The sequence below is a fragment of the Berghia stephanieae genome, chromosome 2, assembly GCF_034508935.2.
Source record: "Berghia stephanieae isolate SIO BIC M18660-M18661 chromosome 2, UCSD_Bste_1.3, whole genome shotgun sequence".
Lineage (NCBI taxonomy): Eukaryota > Metazoa > Mollusca > Gastropoda > Nudibranchia > Aeolidiidae > Berghia > Berghia stephanieae.
In genome coordinates, this window is record NC_088361.1 from 23,740,766 (window position 1) to 23,752,782 (window position 12,017).

General features: G+C 32.5%; 1 protein-coding gene across 2 annotated transcripts in view; it reads left to right on the forward strand.

Annotated features, from left to right (window-relative positions):
- Positions 1-10,302, forward strand: part of LOC144964532 (uncharacterized) — a 31,825-nt gene extending 21,523 nt beyond the window's left edge. For both annotated transcript variants that reach the window (XM_078898951.1, XM_078898952.1), the window contains exons 14-25: positions 100-142; positions 452-549; positions 965-1,152; positions 1,626-1,797; positions 2,864-2,952; positions 3,798-3,884; positions 4,100-4,329; positions 4,892-4,976; positions 5,965-6,146; positions 6,913-6,985; positions 7,262-7,561; positions 9,737-10,302. In XM_078898951.1, coding sequence (XP_078755077.1) covers positions 100-142; positions 452-549; positions 965-1,152; positions 1,626-1,797; positions 2,864-2,952; positions 3,798-3,884; positions 4,100-4,329; positions 4,892-4,976; positions 5,965-6,146; positions 6,913-6,985; positions 7,262-7,561; positions 9,737-9,868 — 1,679 coding nt within the window. In that variant the 3' untranslated portion in view covers positions 9,869-10,302. The remainder of the gene's footprint in view (positions 1-99; positions 143-451; positions 550-964; positions 1,153-1,625; positions 1,798-2,863; positions 2,953-3,797; positions 3,885-4,099; positions 4,330-4,891; positions 4,977-5,964; positions 6,147-6,912; positions 6,986-7,261; positions 7,562-9,736) is intronic.
- Positions 10,303-12,017: the final 1,715 nt, after the last annotated feature.

A 12,017-nucleotide genomic window follows, 5' to 3' on the forward strand; every position in this document is an offset into this window, starting at 1 on the left:
GTTTTTTTTGTTGGGACCACTCTTCTTATGCGTGAATTTCCCCTGCCCGTTCCTTCCATGTCATGAGTATATATATTTCACAATTTGTTTTTCACTCAGATGTGTTGTTATCAAATCTAACAGAGAGCTCTGTGAAAACAAGGTAAATTTGTTTAGATCTAGAATAATTAGACAAATTGCATTTGCTTTTATTTTATGTTAGAATTCAGCATTAATGAACTAATGATTATTCTGACATTTCCACATTAAGTCTAGAAAAATTGCTAATATACATCATATATGCAGCAATCTTTTATTTTAAGTAAAGTTTGAATATAAAACTCCCTAATTTCATTTGTTTGAATAACTGGAGCCAGTATAAAGATATGAATTAAATGCAAGCTTATTACTGTTGTTTCATCAATTATTTAAATAAAAATTTAAAATTAAGCAACTTCTTTTTTTTATTTAGATTGGCCTCATTTGCTAAAGATAACCCAGAAATACTCAGGCGACATCAGTTAGCACAACTGTTTGACAAGGTTTTAACTGAACTTTTGTCGTTGAAAGGTAAGTTACATATCCTTTACTGTAATGATTCTTGATTTGAGAATGATAATGATATTGAATTTTTTTTTTAAACAACAAAATTTTACAGAAAATATAAGAGCAACATGTAAAAGTAGAGAATTCCATCCTTCTCTACATTTTTTTCAGAAAAAAGCATCTTTAAATAAAAATATTTTTTTCCATAATACTAGGCTTCAAGATAAAAATCTCGCATTGATTTGTCACAAGTTCACAAATCTTTCTGTTCACAAATTATATTATATCTTAATGGGCATTTATAATGATAGATTTTATTCTGTATATCCAATGTTTCGTAAAGATGGAATCAATATTTAAGTATTCATAATATTATTTCGGTGCTTGTAATCTTTCTCTATTTTTCCCTCATCCCTTTTTTAAATTCAATTTGGACCAGATCACGAGGGAAACAGTATGGTAATGCCCCTTATGTCCTTACCATCACGCAAGAAACAACCCCAGTATTATCAAATTGTCAAGGAGCCCATTGATCTGTCTGTTATCAAGCAGAGGGTCAAAACTGGCCATTATTCCCATCTCAAACCTTTTAATGCCGATCTCATGTTATTGTTTAAAAATGTGGAGGTAAGTTTAACATATTTGTAAAAAATGTCCTTCAAATTAAAAATCTTAGATGTATTTTTATTAATTCTTTTAATGGGGGTTCACGGGTGGGAGTCTCATTATAAATTCACATTACTTCATGCTGTCTGAATTCCGTTGCATTTTTTCTTGACTCAAGGATGTATGTCATATCAATTGTGGCATATTTATCTCAGAGTCAACTTCAAATATATATAATTGGGACAGAGTCAAAAATGAGGCTCCGAGAACCTAATCAAAAACGAAGCTCAGTTTGCTTGTTAGGATTATCAGCTTTCAAAACATAAGACAAATAATATTTTAAAAAACCCTCCTGACTTCCATATATGTAAAATATTTGTTTAAATTTTTTCTATTTTCCATGGGAAACAAGGACCTTTATCATTTCTTTACTGTTGTATATACAGTCATGGTCAACAGACATTAAAATAGCCCGTTACATTTTATATTTTCAGTTGTACTGTGGCCCAAGATCTGACATTGGTCAAGTTATTGTCAAGCTGCGTCAGATTTTAATGTGTGCTCTGCAGGAGTTGTCTGCACAAATAGATGAAATACTCGGTCCAGGTACAACCAAGATGTGTTTGGACATGAACTTGGATGCTATGGATGAGAGAGGGGTCAAAGGTATAGTGTTGCAACCCCCCCCCCCCCCCCCCCCCCCCCCCCCCCCCCCCAAAAAAAAAAAAGAAAGAATATAAAAGAAGAAAGGAAAAACAAAAATTTGAATACTCAATCTTTCTCTCACTTCCTCTTTTTCTCTCTCTCTCTTCCTCTTTCTTTCTCTCTCTCTCTCTCTCTCTCTTTCTCTCGCACTCTCTCTCACTCTTTCTTCCTATCTCCCCTTCTCTTTCTTTCTATCTTTCCCTTATCCATATCTCTCTCTCAACCATTCTTATATCAATCTTCATATTCTTTATAAACGTCATCTGGTAAGAGAGAGATAACATTTATTACTATTATAAGGGGTGCTCAATTTATTAAAGATACTTGGAGTCTCATTGTAAGAACCATAACCTCTGGGCTACAGTTGCAAAGCTAAAACAAGTAAAAACAAATACTTTCAGGCCTTTTGACCGAAAGTTAATTTTAAATCTCTTGAATGTAAGGTATGTCTTTAAAAGCATTCTAAGGAGAGGACAATTCATTAAAACTTTACATACCCTATAAAGTATATTATATCTCTACTATTAAAAAGGGATGTACACAAGAAGTAGTAATATTATGTACGAAACAATGATATTTTATGTTATGATTTTGTTATGAGTTTTACGGATGGACTGATAAATTTTCCTCCCTTTGACAAATTGCCACTATCATCACTTCAGGAGCAGGAAATATTTTTAAAGATAAAGAAAGTTTTCTATAATATTTCCTAAAAGTAGTATGCTTTGTTTCATTGTTTTCATAGCAGCCAACTGTCCTGATTTTATCTGGACAGTACTGGTTTGGTTATCTGAGAAAAACTTAAATTTTTTAAAATTGGACAATATTTGTATGGAAATGACCCTTGCATGTCCCAGGAGTATGTTTTCAAACTAGAAATTAGAACAAGGAGCAGAAAATCTTTAAATCTAGATTATATTATATAATAGTCCCATTATACTTCTGTTTTGGATCATGACGATATTGTACACTAGGGTGTCCCGTTTTAGCTCTTTGAAAAGTTGAAATGTGTTTTTGATTCATCCAGATCGGCAGGAGCCAGAGGAGGACATTATCAGATGTATTTGTGGAGTCACTCGCGACGAGGGACTCATGCTTCAGTGTGAGAAGTGTCTGGTATGTATTAGATTGCATAATGTCAGCCACGCTCTTAAATTGTAAAAGCCTATACTTGCTGCTACTAAAGTAGTTATGCCATCTTTTGATTCAATATGTAACCTATTCATTATCCAGGAGTTTTGAGCCTTGAGCTTTTTTTTCTTCTTTATATAGCGCAATATCCACTAAACATGCTCAAAGCGCTTTACAAGAGGTCCCTGGCCAACAGCAACACTTAACACTTAGGACGAGATATGATGCCTGTTGGGCGGTATTACAATTATTTTTTTTTCGGACAGAAACATGTTAACTGCCAGGTACTCGTTTTACACCTGAGTATGGTGAGAGAATGTAAGTTAAGAGCCTTTTCCAAGGACTCAACTATGCGCAGAGCGAGGCTCGAACCCAGGACCTTTAGATCCGAAAGCGAATGTCATACCACTAGACCACATAGCCACACTGAACTGGAAAAGAGGGTTTGACGTCACGACTTCTCTGCTCTATTGAGTGTAGATTTTTGAAATTCCTGATTTGAGATGTTTGCTCTTGACGACTTTAATTATATAACTGATCATCAACTCACGATAATGGATATCAAGTAAATGTACATTTGGGGTGGGGGAAGGTTCCTTTTCAGAATTGTACACTCTTTTCTCAATCTCCCTCTTTTTTTGTTTGTAAGCCATCTTCCACTTTTATTTATTTAGGGATTGGCAGCTCTGAATGTGAGCTTTAGTACTTATACCTACTACAACTTATCTTTTTGGTTTTGCTCATTGAGAAATAAAGAATATAGTGCGAAAATTCAAGAACAGCCAAACAATAATTCATTCTTAATTTCTCAAAATCTCTAAATAATATAGAGATGGCAGCACTGTGATTGTGTTGGAGCTAGTGGAAAGGAGGAACATTATCTCTGTGACCGATGTGAACCTAGATACTATGACCCAGTAAGTAGCAACCTTCACCATTTGCCTTGCCTTCTGCCAACAAATATTTTTGATTTATGATTTTTTTTTTTCTTCAAAATTTGCTATGGTTACAAACCAGATAATGAATTTTCAATGTTAACCATTATTGTACCTATATTAAACATTTATTTTAAGATATTGCTTATTGTCATTTCAAATTACAGTTCAGTAATTTTTTTTTTTCTTTTTAACAGGAAATTCTTCTAGCACCACCACTGCCTGATTCACTGCCAGATTGCACCCACTTCATGACTCTGGTCAAAGACGACGTCCAATATGCCATTGGTGACTGTGTCTATGTGATGCGAGATTGTAAAAGATCTGCCAGTGGAACCCCTTTGCGTTCTTCTCACAGACTAATTGCCACCTCAAATCCTGACAGTTTGGATATTTTTAGAATTGAACAATTGTGGAAAGACCCAAAGTAAGACTCCTTGTTTTCTCTTGAATTATGTAGGTTTTTGTATTTATGTATATATTCCTCTATCGCTATGTGTACTTTAAAGTATGGTAAGGTTGCTTCAATTGCAAAACTTAGGCGTAAAAACTGAATCAAGAAATCATTCAAACATTGCAAGTGACCCTGGTTTTTTGGGGCTGTATTTTGGCCTCTGTTCATATACAGATGGATTAATCAATTTGGATTTTTAAAATCAACAAATACATTGTGCTTTTAATCAAAAGAATTTTGTATATGCTCTGAAGAGTTAATACCATAATCTCTACCTAAGCAACATGTCAAAAGCCAACAATTGTGGAATATGTCATCAATGAAAATATTAATATTCGCTTTTGAGCAAAATTGAAATGAATTTTCAATGGTTAGCATTATGCTATCAGACACTTTAAAAACACGGATAAAACAAACCGTCTTATTTTGTTTATTTATTTTTGGTCTTTGTTTTTATGTCATTGTGCTTCATTTTGTGTGTGCTTGTTTTTAATTATTTTAATTATTTGATTAACTTACCATCATAATATTTCAGAGGTGAAAGATTTGCCAGCGGAACACCATATTTAAGGCCTCAAGAAACATTTCATGAACCTACAAGAAAATTTCTTCACAATGAGGTAAGGAAAAGCAATCAAACCCACCATCTCATTTTTATATCAGTGCTAGCAAAGGACTCCTTCAGAATAAGCCTCTTCTTTATCTGGTGTATTTTATCATTCTTACAAGAGAAGTATTGCTCATGGCGTTTTGCAAAAGTTACTCTTAGCCTATAGTTTAAATATTGATTTCTTTTGAAAAGAAAAATAAATATTGTACGGATTTTAAGTGTGTGTGTGTGTGTGTCTGGTTGGGGGAGGGGGTTGGTAAGTGAACTTATAACCAAAGTTTTTAAATAAAATTGCTAAAATATTTTTTTTTTCCAGAAATAGACATGTAATCAATTATTGCACAACTTCAATTCTGACTACCCCCCCCCCCCCTGTCTACCCAACAGTGAATGGGTAGCTGAGTCTGTTAGATTTGGTGGAAAGTACTTTGTGATAGACTAGGGTCTTATCCAAAGGATAGCAAGCAATTGCTATTGACCGTTTCATGCTATAGAAACTGGGATAAATTACAGCTCCATGGGCTGAATGGTTCTGAAGGACTACTTTTTTTTTTCTCTTTTTTTTTTATTCTCTAAAGCATTTTAAAATGGTAATATAGGTAAATTATGGTTTGGTATTTAAAAAAAAATTTTGTTGTATTTTGTCTTTGAAAATTTATTAGATATTACAATTGTTCCATGTAGCATGTCTAATTTATATTGCTACAAAGTTATCCTATTGATCAAAGCATTCACTTGTCCTGCATCGTCAGATCGATCCATTTTTTGTTCTCAATTTGTTCAAATTAGATTATGAAATTTTTAGCATTTTTAAGTCATCCATTTGAAATAGAAAAATAAAATTAACATATTAAACGAGATGTAATTTTTGTTTCATTTTTAGATTTTTAAATTAAAAAGAAAAATTTTGTTTTTGTTCACGTGTTCTCTTTCATTTTCTTTTCATTGGTACAATGTCCATTGTATCTCTAAATATTAAAATTTGCTGTTCCTTTCAGCTTTTTCGTACTCCAAACTATGAGATCATCCCATTAGATTTAGTGATGGGCAAATGTGTAGTAATGGACCCTACGACATACTGCAAAGGTCGGCCTAAAGGAGTCAAAGAACAGGACGTTTATGTCTGCGAGTATCGAGTGGATAAGACGGCACATCTGTTCCATAAGATAAAAGAAATATGGTAAGTTAAACACAATTATGGTACCATATGCTGTTTGAATTAGCACTTTGGTCAACTCCCTGAAAACAAAAAAAAAAATGTGTGGGGTTTCGGATCAAATGTTTAAAAGCTTCTCAATCTCAGATTTTCCTTTATAAGTCTAGCACATAGAAGTCCATAGGTATAGAAAGTTAACTATTTAACTATTATTATAGTTTATGCATTTATTATTATTTGGATTTTTTTCAATCACCTGAGAGTTATATTTCCATTTAAGATCCAAGACTTATTCAAATAAACTCGAAATAAAATTTGGAACAATGGGTGTAGTTTGAATCAGCACTTACAGTGTTACTAATATTGCAGTCAGTTAATTATTTACTTGATAATGGGCAAAGTCGAATTTTGAAATAAGACTTTTCAATCGTTACTGACTAGTCATTATTTCAGACTACATTGAGTTCTGTCCACACCAGACAGACATGACACATGTCAATGTCTTTTCTCTCTCTCTCTCTCTCTCTCTCTCTCTCTCTCTCTCTCTCTCTCTCTCTCTCTCTCTCTCTCTCTCTCTCTCTCTCTCTCTCTCCTCTCTCTCTATCTCTCCCCCTCTCTCTCTCTCTCTCTCTCTCTCTCTCTCTTTCTCTTTCTCTTTCTCTCTCTCTCTCTCTCTCTCTCTCTCTCTCTCTCTCTCTCTCTCTTTCTCTCCTTTTTTTTTTTTTTAATGGATACAGATTTACCCGAGTCATTGTCAGTTCAAATTTTTATGATCCAATTTTACTTTCAGGTATCCAATGAATACCAACAGGTTTTGCTTTGACCAATTTGAAATAAAACTAACTTTGAAAAGGACATTCACAGTAAGTTTGTTATCATTAGATTATTCATAACATATATTTTTGATATTTGACTAATTTTCCGAGACTTTATTCAAGTTTGACTTCTTGCAGATTTTGTCAGATTCATTACGATCCTATCTGTTATTACATTCCCCTGCTCTTTAAAAATCTATTATTGTAATTATTATTATTGCTATTACTATTATTATTATTATTATTGTTAATGTTTTGATTTTTTCTTGTTGTTATTTTTAATAAATTTTTTTTTTTAATGTTCTTCTCAAATCTTTTTAACAGCCCCATGAAATTCCTGAGGAATACAGAAGAAAAGCAATTCGCAATGCTAGTTCTGGGAAAAATGGAAAAGGAAATAAAGAGCCTGTGGTGAAAGAGGAAAAGCCTGATGTTAAAAGCACCAAGAATTGCCATTCCTCCCTAAGCAGCAAAGTGAAGATTGATGAAAGTCTGAGACATGACGTTAAATTAAAAGCTGAAGTTAAAGTGAATGTAAATAAAGGCTCTGATCTCAACCAAGACATTAAGTCAGAAGTTTGCCCTGATAAATTGAATATCAGAAAGCAGTTGATGGAGGAAAAGGTAAGTGTGGATTTTAAAAGGCGATCAAGGTCTTTAAGATGTCTCATTCAAACTCATCATGTTAAAGACAATTTCTCAACATAAATCAGAGAATTTATAATGTAATAAATAATTTACATTCATCATTTATTAGCTTACTCCATTTACAATTATTCCAAGGTTACTTCCAGTCGCAATGCAAGTCAAAAGTGAGACACCCTTTTTTTTTCTTTCATTTTTTTATTAAATTGTACTTATACAATATCTTCCATTGCATGCAGAAAGACACTGGTCATAACTTTTGGTTCTGGGTGGGGTTCCTGATCTCCCATTGTGGCTGTGTCTTTTATACCCTTGTACCTAATTTCCAAGTTGCTTTCTGCCTTTGTCTTGGAAAGAGATTACTTGGTTCTGTCCTTTTCCCTTGGCTGAGAGGGAAACAGTCAAATGTATAGTAGTTAAAGTTTTAGGAGATGATATTTTTTTTCCTTGTATATCATCTCTGTTATGTATTGTTATATTTATTGTTTTGAATATATAATGTAAGCATTTGAGTGAACTCCCCAAAGTGTGATCCTTTGCTTGTAGCTGGATGAGACTTTTTGGTGATCTCAAACTAAGCACAATGATAGTATGCTTGTTGTATCTAATTTTATTCCCTATTTGTACCATTCCCTTTTGTCTTACTTTTCTTGTGGGCTTTTAATTGTAATTCTATAATTTTTTTACCATCCCATTTTCATCCTTTTTACTGGCGCTGAAATGACCTAAATGTGTTGTAAGCACCGAAAAAACATAACCTTTGTTAAAGAAGGTCAATTTGTGACAATTGCTTTATGCACAAATTCAAAGTCCAAGATATAAAAATTTCCAACCCACCAAACATGTTTTACATGGCAAAGGTATCTTTTTCATCACGTAACCTACCAGGCTTACAAGTTGACAAGTATCATTCAATTTCTTTGCACTTTCTCCTCTTTCTGACCATTATAGGCTAATTCCACGTTTTAGACCTCTGTCGTGTAATATGGTCTCATTACACAAATTTATTCATTCATATCAAAACGTTCCATTTTACATATGAGAGTTAAGGTTATGATAAGAGGTCATCTTTTGTGTATGTTTGTGTATGTCGTCGTTTATTTCAAGTATTATCATAAGTGATATTTAGCCACTTTTGTGATATATAAAATGTAAATTGTGATAAATTTTGTAATTTTGTAATTTTTTTTTTAATATCTAGAAATAACGAGTGGTTTTGGGATAAATTATGATTTTAATTACATATGATAGTATGTAACATCCTTCATTACTATGCACTGTGTACTTTTTTTCCAACAAGATAGTATGTGAAACTTATCATTTACGATGATACATGAAATTAAAGACGATGTGACTGCACTTGTAGTTGGGGAGGACATAAACTGCTTATGAGGAACATATACTAGTCTTGTTTCCAAATTAGATGCATACAATTTGTCTCAACCATCTTTGAGACTTAGTGGAAAAAAAACAGTTTTTCCCATTTTAAAATTGCCAAGAATGATTGTTTAATTGGGTTGCAAGAAGTAATCAAGTGCACTCCCTAACCTTCAGTCCATTAACACTACTCTCCCATTCCCATCCCCACCCCACCCCACCATTTCCCTCTTTTAATCTGGTGTTTTGTGCATGGCAAAAGGATTTAAGGTTTCCAAATTCTGGCATAATTTGACAAATATGTCTATGAATTCTTAGTATGCTAGGTTCTTGAACTTTTATTTTCCTCACGAGATCGAATGTTATTGAATCCAAGGTTTATTTATATTATGTTGAATACAAATTACTGTCCACTGAAAAAATATAAAATTTAAGTTGGACTTAATTATGGATTGTGAAAATTCACAGCTTTGACTTGTTCTTGATTTGAGAAAGTTAAGTTGAATAGAGATTTTTTTCCCCTGGTTCTTGAAAATAGTCCCTTTAATGAATTATTTTTTGGAATCTCAACACTTATTCTCTTAGATCATGTCTTTTTTTTCTCTCAAAAGTGCATGCCTCTGAAGAAAAAAAATTATAACGCCCCAATCTATCTTTTTGGGCTTCAAAGTAGTGTTATTTGTCAGCAAGGCAAGTATGTACAAAACTGCTTTATACTGTTTACATATATTTGAAATTTCTAAAGAACATTTTTTTTTTCTCTTCCTTTTATTTTAGCTCCAAGAAAAACGGCAGCGACTGGACAGATTCTGTGTCAAATTGTTGAATAATTTGCCAGGAAAACAGAAAATAGACCTTAGTTATCTCTTAGATGGAGGGAAAAGAATTCGCAAGAAACTGATGAAGTGATTTCTGTAAAGGACTGATACTCTTAGTCTGTAATAACAACCAGTGTGAAACAAGTCATCAACAATTAGTTATTTTTGTTTTATTTTTATATTTAGTTACAACATGGCAATACAAATAGTCTAAAGGCTTGTTTCAAATTTCACTGATCTTGGCTGCTTCTCGCATTTTGAATTATGGCAGCTTTTTTTAAAGAAATGTCTCGGAACAAAAATTATATTTTTTTAAATGACAGAAATTATCAGTCAGATACTCAATATTCATTCATTTAAACATGTCAACACATCATTTAGCGAAAATAATGTTTTTTTGGTTGTTTTTGTTTGGTTAAGTTGAGCATTGACATTGAAATCATTAATCTTTTTTTTTTTAAATAGAAAACGTTTTGGTTGACATTTTTTTTTTTTTTGGTTAAACAAATAGACTATCATCAGAATTACTATTCTTACCTTACTTACTATATTAGTTTTTTAGATAATTTATTAGAACTGAGCTTGCAGGTATGGTTGACCAATTATCAATAGAATTTTATCATTATGTCCTTGCAGGAATGCAGCTAAGCATTTATAGTAATTTTTGGTTTTAAAGCATGAAAGAATATTACAGTACTCACTGTATGGAAGAAATACATTATGCATTTTTCTCATTTAAAAAAAATTTCCCCCTTATTTTTACTGTGGGTTACTGCACCACAAGAGTCACACTGAGGTCATGTATGAAAGTAGCTTCAAATACTTTTATCCTGTATTCAGAAGCTCAATGACGTTAATAAACGAAGATTAGTTTATCAATAACAACAACAAATTAGTGATGATTCGATAGAACAACAGTTTCATCAAAATTCATTCCAAACTGAATTGAAAAAATAACAGAGTGGACAGCTCTGATTTAAAAATCAACCCTCAAAAATTTGTATCCTTTAATAATGAGTTACTCATGATGCCAAATATTGAAAATTAAGACTTATAAATGTTTTTTGCTTTGATCGAATATATAGAAAATTGGAAAAAAAAATACATAACATTTTAATAATACAAGGCACATGGAGTAAACAGTCACAAACAATTAGCGATAATACATGATCTTGATTCTCATCAAATTTAATACTATCTACTACACATTATAGATAGATTTTGAAATCCTGGGGGATCATATTTTTTTGTTTATTTTATTATAACTCCACTTTACTGCCAATATAATTTAGAATGTAGATTTTTTCACATTATTGTTTCTTATGTAAATGTCAATGGAGCACCTAATTTATTTACCAATCTTCACAGTTACAGATCTGTAATTTCTGCCACCTGAATTTGTTTTTTTTCTTGGTTCTTTGTATTTACCTGGTAGACAACTTCTTCACGTGCTGTAGACCAGACATCATTAGACATAATCATAAAATAGAAGATGTTTATTTCATGACTCAGTAAATATTTGGGGAGATTCATTTTCAAGGAAATGTTTTCATGAGGGCATTGAGATACATTTTTTATTTTTATTATTATTTTTATCATCATCATCATCATATTATTATTATTATCGTCGTCGTCGTCATCATCATCATCATATTATTATTATTATTATTATTATTATTATTATTATTATTATTATTATTATTATTATTATTCTGGGTGGGGTTCCGACCTCCCATAGTGGGCAGGGAGGTACTTACTGTGTCTTCTATCCCCCTGTACCTGCTTTTCAATTGTTTCCTGTCATTGTCTTGGAATGAGATTACTTGGTTTTGTCCTGATCCTTGCCGGAGTTCCTTAGCTGGGAGGGATATAGTCGAATGTATAGTTATAGTTTTGGGAGATGATATTTTTTTCCTTGTAAATCATCTCTCTGTTATGCATTGTATTATGTTTAGTTTACATATTATATTATATGATTGGTAAACATTTGAGTGTATTCCTCTTAGTTGGGACCTGTGCTTGTGTCTGGATGAGATTTTTAGGTGATCTCAAACTAAGTACTTTGACAGTGTGCTCTTGGATTCTACACCTGTTCCCTATTTGAACCAATTCCCCTTTGTCTTCCCTTTTCTTTTGTGCTTTAATTGTAATTCTAGAACTTTTTACTATCCCATTTTGCGGGTGGTTGGATGGGAGCATCACCCTTGAATCATATACCTATGCATGATGTTCGCATGGGT